The following is a 24,667-nucleotide window of genomic DNA, read 5'->3' as shown; positions in this document are numbered from 1 at the left end:
ATTCACACTCACATTCACACCTACGGTCAATTTAGAGTCACCAGTTAACCTAACCTGCATGTCTTTGGACTGTGGGGGAAACCGGAGCACCCGGAGGAGACCCACGCGGACACGGGGAGAACATGCAAACTCCGCACAGAAAGGCCCTCGCCGGCCACGGGGCTCGAACCCGGACCTTCTTGCTGTGAGGCGACAGCGCTAACCACTACACCACCGTGCCGCCCGTGTGCGCTACACTGTATGTTAAAACCTTTTGTTAAAGCCATCATACATTCAATAACGAGACAAAAATCTACTAAACATCTAACTTTCTACTGGCATATTTTAAAAAGCCAACATATTTTTTTCTGATGAACACAAAAATTCTCATTATTATCAATTGGCAAAATGTGAGTATGTATCAAAACAGAAATCATCACTAAAATGTAATTTATATCACCTTAATATTTGCATGATCAGCACTTGGTAAGACTTCCTTCCAGCCTTCTAGTTTTTCACTGATTTGCTTGATGTGAGACTCCACCGTTTTCCTGGCATCCAGCCAATCCTTGGAGTCTTGATGCATGTTCTGAAGTTGAATTACCCTGTCCATTAACTTGGCATGTGAGTCTTCCCAGTGTGCTTGTAATTTCTCAACTCATGGAGAAAAAAGAAAATTTAAATTAAAAAAGAAAAAGAAAATAATAATTAAAAAAGCATGAAACTTTGACAATAATCATGTTTGAAATTTCAAATGGATTAAATTTAGCTATTTTTATAGTAAGAATAATGATAAAATGTCCCGTAAAGGATATAGGCCATACGGTCATGGCCAAAAGTTTAGATATACTGAGAATAAAGATGTTCAAACAAAATTCTTCACAACTCATGTTACCATACATTTTGTATGCTAAGTCAAATAGGGTATCTACTTTATTTCCATAAGAGGTACATTTCAAATAGCAAAGAGATATACTGTATTTCAGCTTTTATTTACTACAGTGGTGCTTGAAAGTTTGTGAACCCTTTAGAATTTTCTATATTTCTGCATAAATATGACCTAAAACAACATCAGATTTTCACACAAGTCCTAAAAGTAGATAAAGAGAACCCAGTTAAACACATGAGACAAAAATATTATACTTGGTCATTTATTTATTGAGGAAAATTATCCAATATTACATATCTGTGAGTGGCAAAAGTATGTGAACCTCTAGGATTAGCAGTTAATTTGAAAGTGAAATTAGAGTCAAGTGTTTTCAATCAATGGGATGACAATCAGGTGTGAGTGGGCACCCTGTTTTATTTAAAGAACAGGGATCTATCAAAGTCTGATCTTCACAACATGTTTGTCTAAGTGTATCATGGCACAAACAAAGGAGATTTCTGAGGACCTAAGAAAAAGCGTTGTTGATGCTCATCAGGCTGGAAAAGGTTACAAAATCATCTCTAAAGAGTTTGGACTCCACCAATCCACAGTCAGACAGATTGTGTACAAATGGAGGAAATTCAAGACCATTGTTACCCTCCCCAGGAGTGGTCGACCAACAAAGATCACTCCAAGAGCAAGGCGTGTTATAGTCGGCGAGGTCACAAAGGACCCCAGGGTAACTTCTAAGCAACTGAAGGCCTCGCTCACATTGGCTAATGTTAATGTTCATGAGTCCACCATCAGGAGAACACTGAACAACGATGGTGTGCATGGCAGGGTTGCAAGGAGAAAGCTACTGCTCTCCAAAACGAACACTGCTGCTCGTCTGCAGTTTGTTAAAGATCACGTGGACAAGCCAGAAGGCTATTGGAAAAATGTTTTGTGGACGGATGAGACCAAAATAGAACTTTTTGGTTTAAATGAGAAGCGTTATGTTTGGAGAAAGGAAAATACTGCCTTCCAACATAAGAACCTTATCCCATCTGTGAAACATGGTGGTGGTAGTATCATGGTTTGGGCCTGTTTTGCTGAATCTGAGCCAGGATGGCTTGCCATCATTGGTGGAACAATGAATTCTGAATTATACCAGCGAATTCTAAAGGAAAACGTCAGGACATCTGTCCATGAACTGAATCTCAAGAGAAGGTGGGTCATGCAGCAAGACAACGACCCTAAGCACACAAGTCGTTCTACCAAAGAATGGTTAAAGAAGAATAAAGTTAATGTTTTGGAATGGCCAAGTCAAAGTCCTGACCTTAATCCAATCGAAATGTTGTGGAAGGACCTGAAGCGAGCAGTTCATGTGAACAAACCCACCAACATCCCAGAGTTGAAGCTGTTCTGTACAGAGGAATGGGCTAAAATTCCTCCAAGCCGGTGTGCAGGACTGATCAACAGTTACCGGAAACGTTTAGTTGCAGTTATTGCTGCACAACGGGGTCACACCAGATACTGAAAGCAAAGGTTCACATACTTTTTGCCACTCACAGATATGTAATATTGGATCATTTTCTTCAATAAATAAATGACCAAGTATAATATTTTTGTCTCATTTGTTTAACTGGGTTCTCTTTATCTACTTTTAGGACTTGTGTGAAAATCTGATGATGTTTTAGGTCATATTTATGCAGAAATATAGAAAATTCTAAAGGGTTCACAAACTTTCAAGCACCACTGTATATCAGATTTTTAATGGGTCAGACTTTCCTTCAAAAGCACTCAAGAAGACCTGACCATTGAATTTGCCACAAACTGGTCTTGTCTGGATGATAAATGACCTGGATGAACACTACTATGCACGCAAAAGCCCTCCTTCTTGCCACTGATTGTGTTTAGACAGTAAGCGGGAACAAGATGTTCTGGAACAAGTTGCACCACCTTGTAAAGTGGAGCAAGTGGGGCCCACTAGTGTCAAACTGTTCCAGAACAAATTGTGTTTAGACGGGCAATTGCACCGGGGCAACTTGTTCTGGGAACAACTTAGATGCTGTCATTAAAGTTATGAATGACTACTGTGAACAGCATAGATCTGTAGATATTAGGCCCCGGTCACACCGCCCGAACTTTGCTGGAGCGTTCCTTGAACGGTAGGGAGGGGGGGCCGAATTTCGACAACGCTCGTCACCGCGCACAAAATGGGAAAAAAATCGAAAACACGGGCGTTGGCTTAGCGGTGCACCGCTGAAGCCGGCGTTGCTTTAGCATTGGTTTAGCGGTAGCGAGCGTTGGTTTAGCGGTGACGCGAGCGTTGGTATAGCGGCGTTCTGCGCATGCGGGCTTTGGCTCGGCAGGGGTATAAAGTTGGTTTAGCACCAATCATAGCAAGTCTCTCAGCATCCATGGTGATACAGTTTTACTGTAACTTTGAGCAAATTCGATATAGATGAGGTCTGAACTCAACGGCAGCTCGATTCCAAATGAGCTCCTGGTCCATTTCTCCCCGTATTTATAGCCAAATTCTGGTCCTGCTCCGACACCTCTATACCAACGCCAAACCAAAGTTCATCGCCGCCATGGATAGCTGCTTCAACGCCCGACACCATTCCAGCAACCCCGTGTCCGCTCGTAAAACGCTTACAACCGCTCCACCGAAGTTTGTGCAACGTTTAATCGCCGCCCGGGCAACGCTGGTGAAGCAGCGGTGGTCCAGCGTTCAAGATTTCTGCGTTGGCCTAGCGGACCCAAGCGTCCACGAACTTGCGTCTAGCGGTGCCAAACTTTGACTGGGCGTTGGTGGAGCGGGGGTGAACTTTGCCGGGGCGGAAAATTGCCCCCTCCTCACCGCTCGCAATATTTTGTGCAGCTCAAAACTTTCGGAGCGGTAGGAGGGCCCCTCGAGAAACATCAGCGGTGGCCGAGCGTATACGGCGTTGCTTTAACGGGGGCCAACTTTTGTTAAACGGTGGTGAACGGTTACGAGCGGTGATGAATTTTTTTCACCGCTCCAGGAACGCTCCAGCAAAGTTCGGGCGGTGTGACCGGGGCCTTAATAGTTGAATCTGAGTAGGTAAAACGCCAACAAGACAGATGCAGTCACACACATTAGGGTTTGTGGGTTGTTGCTTTTTTGGGACAGGGATTTTAAACATAAAGGCGATAAATGAAAATTGTGCTTACTTTGATCTGTAATTGTAGCACGCATCTGAGGGTTGTTGGTTTTGTTCTTCAGGTTTTCAGCTGCAGTGATCTGTTTATTCAGCTGTGGGCGTCTCTGTTCCATGTCTTTCATTACTGACTGCAAGATAAAAATAAGTTGCAACATAAAAATATTTAAGATCTGTCATATAGGAGAGAACAGGGAGACTTGGGATGAAGGAAACTTTGGGCAGTTTGTATTCCCATAAATTAATTTCCACCAGCCAGGTTTTAGATTACATCAGAAGTTACCGTAGATGTTGCCCCTTAGAGTAACCTACTTTCTTTGGAACCACAAAGCTGGACACTGCAGTAAGGTATGTGCAGTTAAATATTTTTGTCAACCAAAACTTGTATTTTCTCCTTTGCAATTCACCTCCATTCTGTGGTGTAATGTCTGCTCGTAAATTCAGGATTTGTTAGGAATTAAAGTATGTAGCCTAGAGTTACTATATATGGTATTATTTATTAAACTTAAATTCTGGAGGAAAACATTTTAGGATTTTTTTTTTCAAAATAGCCAGATGGAGACAGTTGGGAGAGTTCATATTACAAGTTTTTTTCTTGTGGTTTACAAATATACAGCTGTGTTTATACAGTTCATATGGTATAAATTTTGGTAATACATAAAAATTAAATATGAAGGTATTTTATTTTACAGGTATTTAATTTTTGTACCATATCTCCCCACTATGTCCCAAGGTTCCCAACATAATGTCCCATGTCTCCCCTCAATGTCTCCCCGCAAAAAAATAATGACAGAAAATGTGAAGTCTGAAGGCCAGTATATGTGGCAAGCTGAGAAACTAATGTTGTTGTAAGAGGGTATAGTAAATACTCTCTATTACAATGTAAATGTGATGCTACCTCCAAAGAATTTCACACAATCTACAAAAGCTGAAAACTTGTCCCAAGTCTCCCCGCTCTCCTCTATTGTGTATCTGTCTGTCAGATACAGATACATTATTGTTTTTTTTTAGCTTAAAAGAGCATTTTATAGACATACAGTATGTATTCATCTCATCTCATTATCTCTAGCCGCTTTATCCTTCTACAGGGTCGAAGGCAAGCTGGAGCCTATCCCAGCTGACTACGGGCGAAAGGCGGGGTACACCCTGGACAAGTCGCCAGGTCATCACAGGGCTGACACATAGACACAGACAACCATTCACACTCACATTCACACCTACGGTCAATTTAGAGTCACCAGTTAACCTAACCTGCATGATTAACAGTTACCGGAAACCTTTAGTTGCAGTTATTGCTGCACAAGGGGGTCACACCAGATACTCAGAGCAAAGGTTCACATACTTTTGCCACTCACAGATATGTAATATTGGATCATTTTCCTCAATAAATAAATGACCAAGTATAATATTTTTGTCTCATTTGTTTAACTGGGTTCTCTTTATCTACTTTTAGGACTTGTGTGAAAATCTGATGATGTTTTAGGTCATATTTATGCAGAAATATAGACAATTTTAAAGGGTTCACAAACTTTCAAGCACCACTGTATATTAGAGTGGTGCAAGACATGTATGAGAACAATGAAACAGCAGTGAGGTGTGCAGTTGGAACAACTGAATGGTTCAAGGTGAAGGCGGGACTCCATCAGGGATCTGCTTTAAGTCCTTTTTTGTTTGCCAACGTGATAGATAGCTTGACGGATGAAGTGAGGCAAGAGTCACCATGGAACATGATGTTTGCGGATGATATTGTGATATGTGGTGAAAGTAGAAAGGAGGTTGAGTTGGGTTTGGAGAGATGGAGTGATGCGTTGGAATGAAGAGGAATGAAGGTGATGATGACCTAAAACATCATCAGATTTTCACACAAGTCCTAAAAGTAGATAAAGAGAACCCAGTTAAACAAATGAGACAAAAATATTATACTTGGTCATTTATTTATTGAAGAAAATGATCCAATATTACATATCTGTGGGTGGCAAAAGTATGTGAACCTTTGCTTTCAGTATCTGGTGTGACCCCCTTGTGCAGTAATAACTGCAACTAAACAGTTTCCAGTAACTGTTGATCAGTCCTGCACACCGGCTTGGAGGAATTTTAGCCCATTCCTCCATACAGAACAGCTTCAACTCTGGGATGTTGGTGAGTTTCCTCACATGAACTGCTCGCTTCAGGTCCTTCCACAACATTTCGATTGGATTAAGGTCAGGACTTTGACTTGGCCATTCCAAAACATTAACTTCATTCTTCTTTAACCATTCTTTGGTAGAACGACTTGTGTGCTTAGGGTCGTTGTCTTGCTGCATGACCCACCTTCTCTTGAGATTCAGTTCATGGACAGATGTCCTGACATTTTCCTTCAGAATTCGCTGGTATAATTCAGAATTCATGGTTCCATCAATGATGGCAAGCCATCCTGGCTCAGATGCAGCAAAACAGGCCCAAACCATGATACTACCACCACCATGTTTCACAGATGGGATAAAGTTCTTATGCTGGAATGCAGTGTTTTCCTTTCTCCAAACATAACGCTTCTCATTTAAACCAAAAAGTTCTATTTTGGTCTCATCCATCCACAAAACATTTTTCCAATAGCCTTCTGGCTTGTCCACGTGATTCTTAGCAAACTGCAGATGAGCAGCAATGTTCTTTTTGGAGAGCAGTGGCTTTCTCCTTGCAACCCTGCCATGCACACCATTGTTGTTCAGTGTTCTCCTGATGGTGGACTCATGAACATTAACCTTAACCAATGTGAGAGAGGCCTTCAGTTGCTTAGAAGTTACCCTGGGGTACTTCGTGACCTCACCGACTATTACACGCCTTGCTCTTGGAGTGATCTTTGTTGGTCGACCACTCCTGGGGAGGGTAACAATGGTCTTGAATTTCCTCCATTTGTATACAATCTGCTTGACTGTGGATTGGTGGAGTCCAAACTCTTTAGAGATGATTTTGTAACCTTTTTCAGCCTGATGAGCATCAACAATGCTTTTTCTGAGGTCCTCAGAAATCTCCTTTGTTTGTGCCATGATATACTTCCACAAACGTGTTGTGAAGATCAGACTTTAATAGATCCCTGTTCTTTAAATAAAACAGGGTGCCCACTCACACCTGATTGTCATCCCATTGATTGAAAACACCTGACTCTAATTTCACCTTCTAATTTTAACTGCTAATCCTAGAGGTTCACATACTTTTGCCACTCACAGATATGTAATATTGGATCATTTTCCTCAATAAATAAATGACCAAGTATAATATTTTTGTCTCATTTGTTTAACTGGGTTCTCTTTATCTACTTTTAGGACTTGTGTGAAAATCTGATGATGTTTTAGGTCATATTTATGCAGAAATAGAGAATATTCTAAAGGGTTCACAAACTTTCAAGCACCACTGTATATCTGTAGCAGGCAAACATAACAGAATGTACAGTAACAGTTGGGTACTATGGACTTAACCAATGTTAGTGCAAACTGAGTGTTCAGATTCAGCCATAGACTCTACTGAGGTCGGCGGTACTTTAATTTTTCAACTCACTTCAGCAAATAAGTATGAAGAACAAGCATGCTCTGTGAGTGATAGTTAAATCATAATGAACATACTGTACTGTATTGCCCAAAGGAACTGTGTTGTGCTGGAATGATTGGCCAAATAGCTGACCACGTGAATGGAGAGCTATGCATGTTGTGTTATTGTCAACGTTATCATGACAACATGGAGCACTTGACTCCAGTCAGCACATTCAGCTTTCTAATGGCATTTTCTTCTAGCCTATTTAACCGATTATTAAAATGACATTAACAGGCATTTGGTCATTTTATTTTTGTGTCAGTAACTGAACTCACAGACTCAAAATTTAAAAGCAAATTGTTTTTCTTTTCCTTCTTTGTACGTCAAAAAAAAATGAAATCGTAAATGAGTGGAGCACACTCCAATCTGTGCAAGTGGAGCCAATTCTAAAACGATCTGAAATCACATGTAGTAGATCATTTTTGTGCTGGCAGATAATGCTGGACCTTTCTGCCACCTACCACCACAAGTATATTTCAGACCTGTCCCAGGCACGTCATCACTACCAGCAATGTCAAGACACACTAATCCAGTGGTTCCAACTGCCACTGGAGCCTTGGAAGAAGATTACCATTAAGTTATTAGATCGCCAGGGGATAGATTTCAACTTTACTCCCATTCCCACATGACACCATTCCAGCATAATAGCGGTAAATAAACAGTTTTCAGTGTGAATGGGGAAAATGAGAGTAGTGGAGGTGTGTTTCGGGGGTGGGGGTAGGGACTGTGCATTTCCTTGTTCCTTACGATAGGGGTGGACAACCCAACTTTCTGGTGATATACTGTCCCCTGTTTTTTAGAGTGTGAAGTATGAATTTGCCAGGTGGCCAATTCTTATACATTGCACCTTTAATTCAGTGGTGCTGAAAGTTGCAAAATATCTTAACATGCTAAGGCCTCTTAACTTCCTGTTAGTGATCATAATTGCTGACAGCTAGTAGTTTCTCTGTGCTAACATAAAAAGGGTTTCTTTGACAATACTCATTGGACTGACCAACACACAGTACAATGGGAAAGTCCAAGGAACTCTGTGCAGATCTGAGAAAGAGGATCATACATTTACACAACTCACAAGGAATTTACAAGACTTACACAAGGGATTTCTCACTTATTCTTAAACAACTACTGTACATTAGTCCAAGATCATCAGTTCAAGGAACTATATGTTATTGGGAAGTACACAAGTTACTGGGAAGTAATAGCCACTTTGCAAGCTACTGTGCTGGAAGAAAACCCAAACTGGTCAGGATCCAGGACAACCCGGGAACCACCAAGGCACAGGCCTGCCATGAATTTGAAGCTGCTGGAACACTGTCTACAGTCAAGTGAGTTTTAAATTGCTGGACTGAGAGGCTGTCGTCCAAGAAAGACGCCTCTACTCCAAAATCAACACCTTCAAGCTTGACTAAAGTTTGCAGCTGATCACATAAACAAAGAAAATGCCTTCTGGAGTAGAGTTTTGTGGTCAGATGAGACAAATATTGAGTTGTTTGGCTACAATGAACAGAGGTGCAGAGGAACATTGCACCAACTGTTAATCATAGTGGTGGTCATCATGGTCCTGTTCCGTTTTGCTGCCAGTGGATTGTGCATTGCACAAAGTGGATGGAATAATGAAGGATTCTCAGTATAACTTCAAACCATCAGAAGCATGGACACAACTGGGTGTTCCAACAGGACAATGACCTCAAATACACATCAAAGCTGGATGTGTAAGGGATAAAGCAGACTAACATTAAGCTTAAAACAAGTCCTGACCTCAACCCTATCAAAAATATGTGGACTGTGCTTAAAAGTCAGGACCGTACCAGAAAACATACAAATTAAATTGAACTCTGCCAAGAAGAATGGTCAGTTATCCAACCAGAATTCTGCACAAGCTTCTTGATAGCTACCAAAAGCATCTGGTCAAAGTGTAACTTGCTAAGGGACATTTAACCAAATATTAGGTGTGCTGTATGTATGTTTTTTGACAATGTACTGTATGTTATTACATACAGCACATTATGTATGTATATAATAACATACAGTAATAAGTAATATGTAATAAGGTGAAATAACACTGAATATTTATGAAAAGTTGTTTTACACAGTATGATGACATTATTATATACCAAAATCATAACTGCACAAAAGTAAATGGAATCAAACAGCTATTTACTGCACGAACCTTGAGTTTCACAGTAAGGTCACTGATTTCACTGAGATCTCCTACTTTCACCCGTTGTGATATAATCATGTGGTCAAGAACAGAGAGCCAGTCGTTGAGTTCAGTACTTGAATTATTGAATGTATCCATTGTTGAAACATCTGGGGCACTGCTTGTCAAGTATTCAGCTGCAGAATGTACATAATACATAATAATCAATATATAACACAGAAATATGACTAAACTGTTTACTGAAACTTCAGTCATAACACTTATTCCTAGAATGGTATGATGCCTGGTATTTTCTGGAATAACCCCAAATCAGGAAAAAAAAAAAAAAAGTTGGGACAGTATGTTGAAACTGAAATTAAAACTGAAAACAGTGATTTGTAAAAAAACAAAACAAAACTGTATTGCATGGAAAACAGTACAACACCACATTAAATGATGTTTTACCTCCTGATTTTTCTTTTCAAAATAAACACATTTCAATTTTGATTATTGCAACACATTTCAAAAAAGTTGGAACAGTAAAGCAGTTACCACTTTGTAATCTTGCCATTCCTTCTCACAACACCTCTAAGATGTTTAGGGACTGAAGACACCAAGTGATGCAGTGTTTCAGGTGTTAATTTGTCCCATTCTTCCTGAAAACAGGTTTTAAGGTGTGCAACAGTATGGGGTTGTCATATTTTTTGTTTCAAAATTCGCCACACATTCTCTACTGGGGACAGAGGGGACATGCACCCTCTCCTTCCACAGTCATGCCTTTGTAATGTGTGCAGAATGTGGTTTTGCATTGTCTTGTTGAAATATCTCTGGAAAAGATGTCATCTGGAAGCCAGAATATGTTGCTTCAAAATCTCAGTGTACTTTTCTGCATTAATGCTGACATCATAGAAGTGCAAGTTACCTTTGCCAAGGGCACTGACACAACCCCATACTTTGACAGACTCTGGCTTTTGGACTTGTTGCTGGTAACAGTCTGGAAGGTCCTTTTCATCTTTGGTCCAGAGCACACAGTGTCCATTTCTTCCAAAAAAGACCTGGAACACTGATTTGTCTGACCACAATAAATGTTTCCACTGTGTGATGGTCCATCCCAGATGCCTCCGAGCCCAGAGAAGTTGACGGTGCTTCAGGACACAGTTAACCTAAGACTTCCTTTTTGCACAGTAAAGGTTTAACTGGCATTTGTGGATGTAACTCCATATTTTAGTACTTGGCAAAGGTTTGCCAAAGTAATCCCGAGCCCATGTGGTTATATCAGCTATAGATGAATGACGGTACTTGATGCAGTGCCATCTGAGGGATCAGCGATCACAGGTGTTCAGCTTAGGCTTGGGTCCTTGCCCTTCACACACCAAAATTCCTCCAGATACCTTGGATCATTTAAATGATGATATGCACTGTAGAGGGTGAAATATCCAAATCCCTTTGTATCTTTCTTTGAGTAACATTTGTTTTAAACATTTCAATAATTTTTCCACACATTCGTTGATTGGAGATCCTCGACTCATCTTTGCCCCTCAAAGACTAGGCCTTTCCTGGATACTGATTTTGTATCAAATCATGATTATAATCGCCTGCTGACATCACTTGTTTGAAATCACATCATATTTAATTGGTTTACCTCATTTCTAGCTCTAAGTTTCCCCCATCCCAACTTTTTCTGGAATGTGTTATAGGTCTGAAATGTAGGAATGGATGTACAATAACAAATGAAATGAAGTTGACCTGACAAACCACGAAATATCTTGGGTTCATACTCTCTACAATGAAATACAAGTCAAAGGAAATTTAGAAATCACTGCTTTCTTTTTATATGCATTTTCCATACCGTCCCAGCTTTTTCTGATTTGGGGTTGTATTTTTTGAAATCTTACTTGCAACTTGACATTTGTTTTTCCATTCCTTAAGCTGCCCTTGAATGGTTATCCAGTCTGCACTGAGACCATCATACTGGCCCTGAAAAATGGTGCATCATAAATGTGTAATTTATTATTACTTTGGTTTTTTTTAATTGACATTATTTTTTATTTGTATTGGAAAACTTGCTCTCGTCCATATTTGAAATTATATTTGAAAATGTACACTGAAAGTAATTCACCCTTTCAGGTTGATATCGTGGTCTCTCTTTGGCCAAAAGTGTTTCTATTTCTGGCTTCTTGGACTGGATATCATCCATCTACAGAAAGACAGAAAACAACCAGGAATGAACCAAACCTATTTGCTCTAATGAATTACAAAGGCATACACAAGTCTAAATCATATCACAATTATTTAAACTGTGTACATAAATATAACATTTAAGTGCATGACAATGTTATTAGATGTTTTGTTTCCTATATATCCTTAAATTTGAGAGAAGACCTTATGTTCAATTGCTTCAGGTGACTGCTCAAGTAGGTTCTTAGTTGCAGAGGCCCAGCTGAAGAGCTTGTAGTACAGATTCAAATCTCTCAAATGATTCTCAATCTGTTGCTGCTTCTCAGGAAGGTTAGATGATACCTTTGGCATTAACAGGAAGATAATCATGTATTACCAGCATGACTGGAAAATATTTTTCTGACTGTCACCAAGTGTGAGTGATCATGCCATAAATATCAGTCCTTGACTCAAATGTATTCATCTATTCAGAATATTTTACAGGCCCTCTGGGATTAATCAAAATACAGCATTTCAGAGTAAATACGGTTGTTGTTGTTTTTTGGCTATTTCACATGGTAACAACAGCAGCAATAACCCTACGTTTTTGTGATGCACTGCCTATCACATAAACCTTCTGATTTGTCTTCTGTAGACATTCTGCAAAGAGTAAACAAACCATCTATAGATTGTCAAAAACCATCACCTAATGCTAAACATTGTGTCATCAGTTTATGATTCTCATCTCATCTCATTATCTCTAGCCGCTTTATCGTGTTCTACAGGGTCGCAGGCAAGCTGGAGCCTATCCCAGCTGACTACGGGCGAAAGGCGGGGTACACCCTGGACAAGTCGCCAGGTCATCACAGGGCTGACACATAGACACCGACAACCATTCACACTCACATTCACACCTACGGTCAATTTAGAGTCACCAGTTAACCTAACCTGCATGTCTTTGGACTGTGGGGGAAACCGGAGCACCCGGAGGAAACTCACGTGGACACGGGGAGAACATGCAAACTCCACACAGAAAGGCCCTCGCCGGCCACGGGGCTCAAACCCGGACCTTCTTGCTGTGAGGCGACAGCGTTAACCACTACACCACCATGTCACCCAGTTTATGATTGTTGATGTTTATTAGCCGACAGGTGATGAGCTTATCCCATCATGTGTTGTCCATTGTCCATCCGTCATCCGTCTGACGTCGTCCACATTTCCCGAAAATCGCTTCTTCTCTCTCAATTCTTCACTGATTTTTATACTTTTTGGCAGGAAGGTTGGTCTGCCTGGGGTGCATATAGCTTCTACCCAAATTTGCATAATTACAATTAATAATTAAGATATGGAGTAATTAAGCCCTAATGAGCAGTTTCCACACAAATCGCTTCTTCTCCAATTTTGATTCTTTCTGGCATGAAGGTGGGGGTACCTAGGGTGCATATAACTTCTACCCAGATTTGCTTAATTACAATTATTAATGAAGTTATGGACAAATTAAACCTTAATGAGCAGTTCAACAAAAATCGCTTCTTCTCGGTCAATTCCTTGCCGTTTTGGATTCTTTCTGGCAAATAGGTAAATATTCCTAGGGTGTATATACAGTGGTGCTTAAAAGTTTGTGAACCCTTTAGAATTTTCTGCATAAATATGACCTAAAACATCATCAGATTTTCACACAAGTCCTAAAAGTAGATAAAGAGAACCCAGTTAAACACATGAGACAAAAATATCATATTTGGTCATTTATTTATTGAGGAAAATGATCCAATATTACATATCTGTGAGTGGCAAAAGTATGTGAACCTTTGCTTTCAGTATCTGGTGTGACCCCCTTGTGCAGCAATAACTGCAACTAAACATTTCCGGTAACTGTTGATCAGTCCTGCACACCGGCTTGGAGGAATTTTAGCCCATTCCTCCGTACAGAACAGCTTCAATTCTGGAATGTTGGTGGGTTTTCTCACATGAACTGCTCGTTTCAGGTCCTCCCACAACATTTCGATTGGATTAAGGTCAGGACTTTGACTTGGCCATTCCAAAACATTAACTTTATTCTTCTTTAACCATTCTTTGGTAGAACGACTTGTGTGCTTAGGGTCGTTGTCTTGCTGCATGACCCACCTTCTCTTGAGATTCAGTTCATGGAGAGATGTCCTGACATTTTCCTTTAGAATTCGCTGGTATAATTCAGAATTCATTGTTCCATCGATGATGGCAAGCCATCCTGGCCCAGATGCAGCAAAACAGGCCCAAACCATGATACTACCACCACCATGTTTCACAGATGGGATAAGGTTCTTATGCTGGAATGCAGTGTTTTCCTTTCTCCAAGCATAACGCTTCTCATTTAAACCAAAAAGTCCTAATTTGGTCTCATCTGTCCATAAAACATTTTTCCAATAGCCTTCTGGCTTGTCCACGTGATTCTTAGCAAACTGCAGATGAGCAACAATGTTCTTTTTGGAGAGCAGTGGCTTTCTCCTTGCAGCCCTGCCATGCACACCATTGTTGTTCAGTGTTCTCCTGATGGTGGACTCATGAACACTAACATTAGCCAATGTGAGAGAGGCCTTCAGTTGCTTAGCAGTTACCCTGGGGTCCTTTGTGACCTCGCTGACTATTACACGCCTTGCTCTTGGAGTGATCTTTGTTGGCTGATCACTCCTGGGGAGGGTAACAATGGTCTTGAATTTCCTCTATTTGTACACAGTCTGTCTGACTGTGGATTGGTGGAGTCCAAACTCTTTAAAGCCGGCTTTGTAACCTTTTCCAGCCTGATGAGCATCAACAACGCTTTTTCTGAGGTCCTCAGAAATCTCCTTTGTTCGTGCCATGATACACTTCCACAAACATGTGTTGTGAAGATCAGACTTTGATAGATCCCTGTTCTTTAAATAAAACAGGGTGCCCACTCACACCTGATTGTCATCCCATTGATTGAAAACACCTGACTCTAATTTCACCTTCAAATTAACTGCTAATCCTAGAGGTTCACATACTTTTGCCATGCACAGATATGTAATCTCATCTCATCTCATTATCTCTAGCCGCTTTATCCTTCTACAGGGTCGCAGGCAAGCTGGAGCCTATCCCAGCTGACTACGGGCGAAAGGCGGGGTACACCCTGGACAAGTCGCCAGGTCATCACAGGGCTGACACATAGACACCGACAACCATTCACACTCACATTCACACCTACGGTCAATTTAGAGTCACCAGTTAACCTAACCTGCATGTCTTTGGACTGTGGGGGAAACCGGAGCACCCGGAGGAAACTCACGTGGACACGGGGAGAACATGCAAACTCCACACAGAAAGGCCCTCGCCGGCCACGGGGCTCAAACCCGGACCTTCTTGCTGTGAGGCGACAGCGTTAACCACTACACCACCATGTCACCCAGTTTATGATTGTTGATGTTTATTAGCCGACAGGTGATGAGCTTATCCCATCATGTGTTGTCCATTGTCCATCCGTCATCCGTCTGACGTCGTCCACATTTCCCGAAAATCGCTTCTTCTCTCTCAATTCTTCACTGATTTTTATACTTTTTGGCAGGAAGGTTGGTCTGCCTGGGGTGCATATAGCTTCTACCCAAATTTGCATAATTACAATTAATAATTAAGATATGGAGTAATTAAGCCCTAATGAGCAGTTTCCACACAAATCGCTTCTTCTCCAATTTTGATTCTTTCTGGCATGAAGGTGGGGGTACCTAGGGTGCATATAACTTCTACCCAGATTTGCTTAATTACAATTATTAATGAAGTTATGGACAAATTAAACCTTAATGAGCAGTTCAACAAAAATCGCTTCTTCTCGGTCAATTCCTTGCCGTTTTGGATTCTTTCTGGCAAATAGGTAAATATTCCTAGGGTGTATATACAGTGGTGCTTAAAAGTTTGTGAACCCTTTAGAATTTTCTGCATAAATATGACCTAAAACATCATCAGATTTTCACACAAGTCCTAAAAGTAGATAAAGAGAACCCAGTTAAACACATGAGACAAAAATATCATATTTGGTCATTTATTTATTGAGGAAAATGATCCAATATTACATATCTGTGAGTGGCAAAAGTATGTGAACCTTTGCTTTCAGTATCTGGTGTGACCCCCTTGTGCAGCAATAACTGCAACTAAACATTTCCGGTAACTGTTGATCAGTCCTGCACACCGGCTTGGAGGAATTTTAGCCCATTCCTCCGTACAGAACAGCTTCAATTCTGGAATGTTGGTGGGTTTTCTCACATGAACTGCTCGTTTCAGGTCCTCCCACAACATTTCGATTGGATTAAGGTCAGGACTTTGACTTGGCCATTCCAAAACATTAACTTTATTCTTCTTTAACCATTCTTTGGTAGAACGACTTGTGTGCTTAGGGTCGTTGTCTTGCTGCATGACCCACCTTCTCTTGAGATTCAGTTCATGGAGAGATGTCCTGACATTTTCCTTTAGAATTCGCTGGTATAATTCAGAATTCATTGTTCCATCGATGATGGCAAGCCATCCTGGCCCAGATGCAGCAAAACAGGCCCAAACCATGATACTACCACCACCATGTTTCACAGATGGGATAAGGTTCTTATGCTGGAATGCAGTGTTTTCCTTTCTCCAAGCATAACGCTTCTCATTTAAACCAAAAAGTCCTAATTTGGTCTCATCTGTCCATAAAACATTTTTCCAATAGCCTTCTGGCTTGTCCACGTGATCTTTAGCAAACTGCAGATGAGCAACAATGTTCTTTTTGGAGAGCAGTGGCTTTCTCCTTGCAGCCCTGCCATGCACACCATTGTTGTTCAGTGTTCTCCTGATGGTGGACTCATGAACACTAACATTAGCCAATGTGAGAGAGGCCTTCAGTTGCTTAGCAGTTACCCTGGGGTCCTTTGTGACCTCGCCGACTATTACACGCCTTGCTCTTGGAGTGATCTTTGTTGGCTGATCACTCCTGGGGAGGGTAACAATGGTCTTGAATTTCCTCTATTTGTACACAGTCTGTCTGACTGTGGATTGGTGGAGTCCAAACTCTTTAAAGCCGGCTTTGTAACCTTTTCCAGCCTGATGAGCATCAACAACGCTTTTTCTGAGGTCCTCAGAAATCTCCTTTGTTCGTGCCATGATACACTTCCACAAACATGTGTTGTGAAGATCAGACTTTGATAGATCCCTGTTCTTTAAATAAAACAGGGTGCCCACTCACACCTGATTGTCATCCCATTGATTGAAAACACCTGACTCTAATTTCACCTTCAAATTAACTGCTAATCCTAGAGGTTCACATACTTTTGCCATGCACAGATATGTAATCTCATCTCATCTCATTATCTCTAGCCGCTTTATCCTTCTACAGGGTCGCAGGCAAGCTGGAGCCTATCCCAGCTGACTACGGGCGAAAGGCGGGGTACACCCTGGACAAGTCGCCAGGTCATCACAGGGCTGACACATAGACACAGACAACCATTCACACTCACATTCACACCTACGGTCAATTTAGAGTCACCAGTTAACCTAACCTGCATGTCTTTGGACTGTGGGGGAAACCGGAGCACCCGGAGGAAACCCACGTGGACACGGGGAGAACATGCAAACTCCACACAGAAAGGCCCTCGCCGGCCCCAGGGCTCGAACCCAGGACCTTCTTGCTGTGAGGCGACAGCGCTAACCACTACACCACCGTGCCGCCCAGATATGTAATATTGGATCATTTTCCTCAATAAATAAATGACCAAGTATAATATTTTTGTCTCATTTGTTTAACTGGGTTCTCTTTGTCTACTTTTAGGACTTGTGTGAAAATCTGATGATGTTTTAGGTCATATTTATGCAGAAATATAGAAAATTCTAAAGGGTTCACAAACTTTCAAGCACCACTGTAGCTTGTATATAGTGTATATAGCTTGCAACATTTATTGCGCAAGGTGGCCCACTTTAGATCGTTCCTTCTGGACTATACGGGGCCGGAGTGAGCTACACCGTCATTGACGGTCTCGTTATATAATCTAGACATACTCAATAGACTATCAACTTGTTTTATTTTTATACTTTCTGTGGATGGACCAGTTTATGGTCATTAAAGTTTTTAGCTGATCGAGAGAATATGAGTTTTATGACTCTGCTTTCACTCCATATGGATGGTCCAGATTATAGCTTTTGATGTTTACAAGATATGTAGATTATTAACAAGTCCTGAATCCTATCACAAGTTCATGCAGACTACTGATACATTTTATGATGTGTTTAAATATAAAACATAATTTTTTTGTTGAGAATCAGTTTGAAAGATGCTTCATGACAATCTATAGATGGTTTGCAGTCTACATTCGACTCCTCAAACAAAGTGCTCCCAAGTGTTCTAATAAGACTGGAGAAGTATACAAAAGGAAAGTAAGTTATTAAGATTACCTTGGCCCATCGCATGTCAATAATCTTTAAACCATTTTCCAAAGTCTTGTTTTTATCAGCTGACAGGGATGAAGCTTTTGTTTTAATTTTATGTAACATTTTCATTCTGTTTGGTAATTCTGCTACTTGACCCTAAAGGTGTCAGAAACACAACAAAAGCACAGTGAAAGCCTCTTATTTACACTCGTTTTCAGACAACATGGTCACATTTTCTGTTTATTTCTGTATACTTGCTAAATAATGCTTTAGAATTGAAAAAGGGCTCTACCTGTACTTTTTCTAATGTAGTGTTGAGCTGTTCCCTATGGTCTGGTTCTACTGGTAGGGCAGCAACACACTCTGCTTTATCTAGCCAAGACTGAAACTCCCCAGTATCTTCATGAAGCTCAGCAAGTATAATGTTTTCCCCTGCAGATCTATACAGTTTCAAATAGTGCAAGGAGGAAAACAGTTAATACATGTAAAAATGATAATTTTTGCATATATGGGGTCCTTCCCCAACAGAAATGATGTTCTTGAACGTATACAGTTAGTAGTAGTTAATCAGTCTCAATGATTAACTGTTAATCAGTTATCTAAATACAGCAACACTTTTGAGAAACCAGACCTGAATGATTTGAAAGGACATAGCCAGAAATGCTAACACTTGCCTTTTCTTTATTTCGGACAGCTGGTTGTACACTGTAGTCCACTGGGTATTGATGGCATGTAGCTGCTTTTTAATCTGTTCTTCATTATTCTTCTTGCCCTGCAAGGCTAGGTCCTCACCTAAAGTGTTAAGCCCTTTCACTGCTGCCTTTTGGTTTTCTAAATCTTCCTGCAGTTCCTGTGAGTAACATATAAACACAGTTAAATATAATACAAAAAAAAGTCTGATATATTGTGTCTGGTCATTGCTCTTAACATCTGTCTTCCTCAAGGAATTTTGGATTTTAGACTGTACATAGTCAATTTTAAACTTGACAAGACAGACAAGACACCTGACATCTGCTCTACAGCTTGCTACCAAGTGGTCTGATGGTGCAATTCCCCATGCTTTAGGATCAATAGCACAAGGCCGTCACCATAAAGAAACTGCACTGTCCTGGTTAAGCATTTAGTTCTCTTTATGATGTACAGTGCCTTGCAAAAGTATTCATCCCCCTTGGTGTTTGTCCTGTTTTGTCGCATTACAAGCTGGAATTAAAATGGATTTTGGGGGGATTAGCACCATTTGATTTACACAACATGCCAACATGCCTACCACTTTAAAGGTGCACATTTTTTTTTATTGAGACACGAACAATAATTAAGATGAAAAAAAAAGAAATCTGGAGCATGCATAAGTATTCGCGCCCCGCCCCCCCAAGTCAATACTTTATAGAGCCACACAATTACAGCTGCAAGTCTCTTGGGGTATGTCTCCATTAGCTTAGCACATCTAGCCACTGGGATTTTTGCCCATTCCTCAAGGCGAAACTGTTCCAACTCCTTCAAGTTAGATGGGTTGCCTTGGTGTACAGCAATCTTCAAGTTATGCCACAGATTCTCAATTGGATTGAGGTCTGGGCTTTGACTAGGCCATTCCAAGACATTTAAATGTTTCCCTTTAAACCACTCCAGTGTAGCTTTAGCAGTACGTTTAAGGTCATTGTCCTGCTAGACCATGAACCTTCATCCCAGTCTCAAATCTCTGGCTGACTCAAACAGGTTTTCCTCCAGAATTGCCCTGTATTTAGTGCCATCCATCTTTCCTTCAGTCCTGACCAGCTTTCCTATCCCTGCAGATGAAAAACATCCCTACAGCATGATGCTGCCACTACCATGCTTCACTGTAGGAATGGTGTTCTCAGGGTGTTGGGTTTGCACCACACATGGCATTTCCCATGATGGCCAAAAAGTTCAATTTTAGTCTCATTTGACCAGAGAAACTTGTTCCATATGTTTGGGGAGTCTGCCACATGCTATTGGGCAAACTCCAAATGTGTTTCCTTAAGCAATGACTTTTTTTCTGGTCACTCTTCCGTAAAGCCCCGCTCTGTGGAGTGTATGGCTTAAAGTGGTCCTATGGACAGATACTCTCATCTCCACTGTGGATCTTTGCAGCTCCTTCAGTATTATCGTTGGTGTCTTTGTTGGATCTCTGATTAATGCCCTCCCTGCCTGGTCTGTGAGTTTTGGTGGGCAGCCTTCTCTTGTGGCGGCACGGTGGTGTAGTGGTTAGCGCTGTCGCCTCACAGCAAGAAGGTCCTGGGTTCGAACCCCGGGTCCGGCGAGGGCCTTTCTGTGTGGAGTTTGCATGTTCTCCCCGTGTCCGCGTGGGTTTCCTCCGGGTGCTCCGGTTTCCCCCACAGTCCAAAGACATGCAGGTTAGGTTAACTGGTGACTCTAAATTGACTGTAGGTGTGAATGGTTGTCTGTGTCTATGTGTCAGCCCTGTGATGACCTGGCGACTTGTCCAGGGTGTACCCCGCCTTTCGCCCGTAGTCAGCTGGGATAGGCTCCAGCTTGCCTGCGACCCTGTAGAAGGATAAAGCGGCTAGAGATAATGAGATGAGATGAGATGAGCCTTCTCTTGTCAGGTTTGTAGTGGTGGCATATTCTTTCCATTTTGCTATTATGGATTTAATGGTTCTCCCTGAGATATTCAAAGTTTAGGATATTTTTTATGACCCAACCCTAATCTATACATCTCCACAACTTTGTCTCTGACCTGTTTGGAGGCTCCTTAGTTTTCATGTTGCTTGCTTAGTAGTGTTGCAGAGTCAGGGTCCTTCCAGAACAGGTTGATTTATGCAGACATCATGTGACAGATCATGTGACACTTTGATTGCACACAGGTGGATTTTAATCAACTACTTATGTGACTTATGAAGTGAACTGGTTGGACCAGCTCTTATTTAGGGGTTTTATATGAAAGGGGGTGAATACTTATGCACACTCCAGATTTCTGTTTTCTCATCTTAATTATTGTTTGTGTCACAATAAAAAAACAACGTGCACCTTTAAAGTGGTAGGCATATTGTGTAAATCAAATGGTGCTAACCCTCCAAAAATCCATTTTAATTCCACCTTGTAATGCAACAAAACAGGACAAACACCAAGGGGGATGAATACTTTTGCAAGGCACTGTATATGAGTAGCTGTGCTAACCATTGATGGTGGCTGAAAGTATAAAGGGGGGATATAATCTAAGGGGAGACCTAAATTTTAAAAAAACAAAAGTTCGAACAAATATGAAAAACGTGCGTATCGAGCTGTGGGGTGACTTTATGGAACAGACTGGAGACAGAAAAAAAAAAACAAAGTGCAAATATAAATCTGTTTAAAAAAAGGTACAAAAAATATTTTTAAATAAGTATATAGAAGAGGAAGTATGTTAATGGAGGATGATGAGGGATAAATAGAATAGAGCTGATTGTTATATTAGAACTAACTTAGTATATGGTATATATGGTATATATTTATTTATGGGGATAGTTTATATATTCATATTTACAGGGATAGGTCTGTAGTAGATATTTATTTTTGTAATTATATATTTATATATATTTATGAAGTGTATATATGGTATATAGTATATCTATATTTTTGTAATTATAGATTTATATAGATATTTATGAAATGTATATATGGTATGTAGTATATATTTATTTTTGTAATTAAATATTTATATAGATATTTATGAAATGTATATATGGTATGTAGTATATATTTATTTTTGTAATTATATATTTATATAGATATTCATGAAGTGTATATATGGTATATATTTTTATAGGTGTATTAATGTAGTTTGGATTTCGGGGTAGTTAAAAATGGGTGGGAAATTAAAAAAAGTATTGTACTTCTTCCCACTCCTTTTTCGAACAATGTGCGGTGTTTGTAATGTCTTAGCTCTTTATGTTATTTTATTTATTTTTTTTAATTTCTCGTTTTCTTTCTTTTGTATGTACAAATAGTTACATACATTTTTTATACATGTTCGAAATAAAAAATTCATTCATTCATTCATTTATTCATTCATTCAAAGACACAAGCATGGAAACACTGCTAACGTACAAGATGCACTTGCAAGTAAAACGTATTGAATTTACTTCATACAAATGTGCACAGTGGTTCCATGTGAATTAAATAACATTAACACAATTTGATTTTGTACAGCCAACATGATTTGCGCATGTATTTTCAAAGCCCCAAATAAAAATGAACCCTTTCGCCCAAGTTCAGGTTCAAACCCAGGTAACTGGCATTTTGAGGCAGCAACATTACCCTTTTCACTATCATGCCACAAATGATTTAACCAGGGTAAATTAATACTATAGTATCACTATTGTTTAAATTCAATTGCGTATTGGCAATAAAAGCATGTTGCAATGAGAAAACTATCTATTTTTATGTAAACTTTATACCCCACCCCACTGTGGGTCATGCAGCCACTTACAGATTTGATAGAACAACAAATAGGATGAGTGATTTTTCGTCTATTACAATAACTAATTACCTTTATCTGGCTTGCATTGACGTTCGGGTCTCTCTCATACATCAATAATGTTTTTTCTGCAACAGTCAACCAACCCTGGATGGCTTTTAACACCTCCCCATATTTCTTACATTTTTCAAAGTATCTGGGAAGAGAAAAAAAATGGACAAAATTAGGCCCAGGAGATGTGTGTTATGACAAAGTAAAGACAATGTGTGTTATGACAGAGTAAAGACAATGGTGGAGGGAGAGAGGGTAAAATGTACAGTCCTGGTGGCATTACAATAAAATTGAAATCACTGAAATCATGAGTTACTTTTTAAATTATTACCAGTGATTTGGGAGCCTTTATTAAACAGAATACGTTTATTAATCAGCTTGGGTCATGTATTGGGTCAAAGATTTTTACAACAGCACCTCTAAAAAAATAATGTCTTTTCCCCTCCCTAAAATTATTGTTAAATAACCGCAACCACTTTTCTGGGGAAGATTTTGATCCAACTGCAGGGCAGCTCATTTGTGAATTTCAAAAAAATAAAATCTGAGCTACAGACTAAGACACTTATTAACAGTAATATAGAGGTGAAATTTAAACTTTGCACTCCAATAAGACTGTGGTGCTTACTGGCACAATAACTTCTTAAAATAGGTTAATACCGTAGAGAAAATTATGTCAAAAAATGTTAGCATTAAATGTTAAGTTTTACACTTTTCCAAACACACACACACACACACACACACACACACACACACACACACACACACACACACACACACACACTAGTGCATCTCAAAAAATTAGAATATAAGAGTTAAATATTTTCCATCAGTTATTTAAGAAAGTGAAGATCGAATATATTCTACAGTCATTACACAAACAGATGTTTCAGGCATTTTTTTTATTTTAATTTTGATAATTATGGCCTCAAGCACAAAAAAAAATCTCAAAATATTAGAATATTTCATTTCGAGTTTGAGTAAAACAGTGTAAATACTGGATATCTCTCAGTCTAGTTCAGTACACACAACCACATTATCGGGAAGACTGCTGACTTGACAGCTGTCCAGAAGATGATCATCAACACCCTGCACAAGGAGGGTAAGCCACAGAAGGTCATTGCTAGAAAGGCTGGCTGGAAAAGGTGCATAAGCAACAGGGATGACCGTAGCCTTGAGAGGATTGTCAAGAAAAGTTGATTCAAGAACTTGGGAGAGCTTCAGAAGGAGTGGACTGAGGCTGGTGTCAGTGCATCAAGAGCCACCAGGCACAGATGTCTTCAGGAAAGGGGCTACAACTGTCACATTCCTAATATCAAACAACTCCTGAAACAGAGACAATGTCAGAAGCATCTTACCTGGGCTAAGGAGAGAAAGAACTGGACTGTTGCTCAGTGGTACAAGTCCTTTTTCAAATAAAAGTAAATTTTGTATTTCATTTGGAAATCAAGGTCCTACAGTCTGGAGGAAGAGTGGAGAGGCACAGAATCCAAGGTGTTTGAAGTCCTATGTGAAGTTTCTGCAGTCTGTGATGATTTGGGGTGCCATGTCATTGGCTAATGTTGGTCCACTGTGTTTTATCAAGTCCGAAGTCAATGTGGCTGTCTACCAGGAGATCTTAGAGCACTTCATGCTTCCATCTGCTGACGAGCTTTATGGAGATGCTGATTTCCTTTTCCACCAGAACTTAGCACCTGTCCACAGTGCCAAAACTATGACCAAATGGTTTGCTGACCATGATATTACTGTGCTTGACTGGCCAGCCAACTTGCCTAACCTGAACCCCATTGAGAATCTATGGGGTATTGTCAAGAAGAAGATGAGAAACACCTGACACAAAAATACAGATGAGCTGAAGGCTGCTATCAAAGCAACCTGGGCTTCAATAACACCTCAGCAGTTCCACAGGCTGATCATCTCCATGCCAT

The 24,667-nt window shown here is 40.2% G+C and overlaps 1 protein-coding gene across 2 annotated transcripts in view; it reads right to left on the bottom strand.

Moving 5' to 3' along the window:
* Positions 1-24,667, bottom strand: part of dmd (dystrophin) — a 509,910-nt gene that overhangs the window by 265,264 nt on the left and 219,979 nt on the right. The window contains exons 44-53 of one of the 2 annotated variants that reach the window (XM_060898614.1): positions 22,764-22,887; positions 18,931-19,106; positions 18,549-18,696; positions 18,281-18,412; positions 12,101-12,238; positions 11,838-11,915; positions 11,614-11,695; positions 9,749-9,915; positions 4,028-4,145; positions 440-636 (exon numbers count right to left, since the gene is read on the bottom strand). In XM_060898614.1, coding sequence (XP_060754597.1) covers positions 440-636; positions 4,028-4,145; positions 9,749-9,915; positions 11,614-11,695; positions 11,838-11,915; positions 12,101-12,238; positions 18,281-18,412; positions 18,549-18,696; positions 18,931-19,106; positions 22,764-22,887 — 1,360 coding nt within the window. Of the gene's footprint in view, positions 1-439; positions 637-4,027; positions 4,146-9,748; positions 9,916-11,613; positions 11,696-11,837; positions 11,916-12,100; positions 12,239-18,280; positions 18,413-18,548; positions 18,697-18,930; positions 19,107-22,763; positions 22,888-24,667 lie in introns of those variants that run through there. The other variant, XM_060898611.1, reaches the window with a different exon arrangement.

The sequence above is a fragment of the Neoarius graeffei genome, chromosome 18 (genome assembly GCF_027579695.1).
Source record: "Neoarius graeffei isolate fNeoGra1 chromosome 18, fNeoGra1.pri, whole genome shotgun sequence".
Lineage (NCBI taxonomy): Eukaryota > Metazoa > Chordata > Actinopteri > Siluriformes > Ariidae > Neoarius > Neoarius graeffei.
This window is presented reverse-complemented; position numbering and strand designations above follow the sequence as displayed.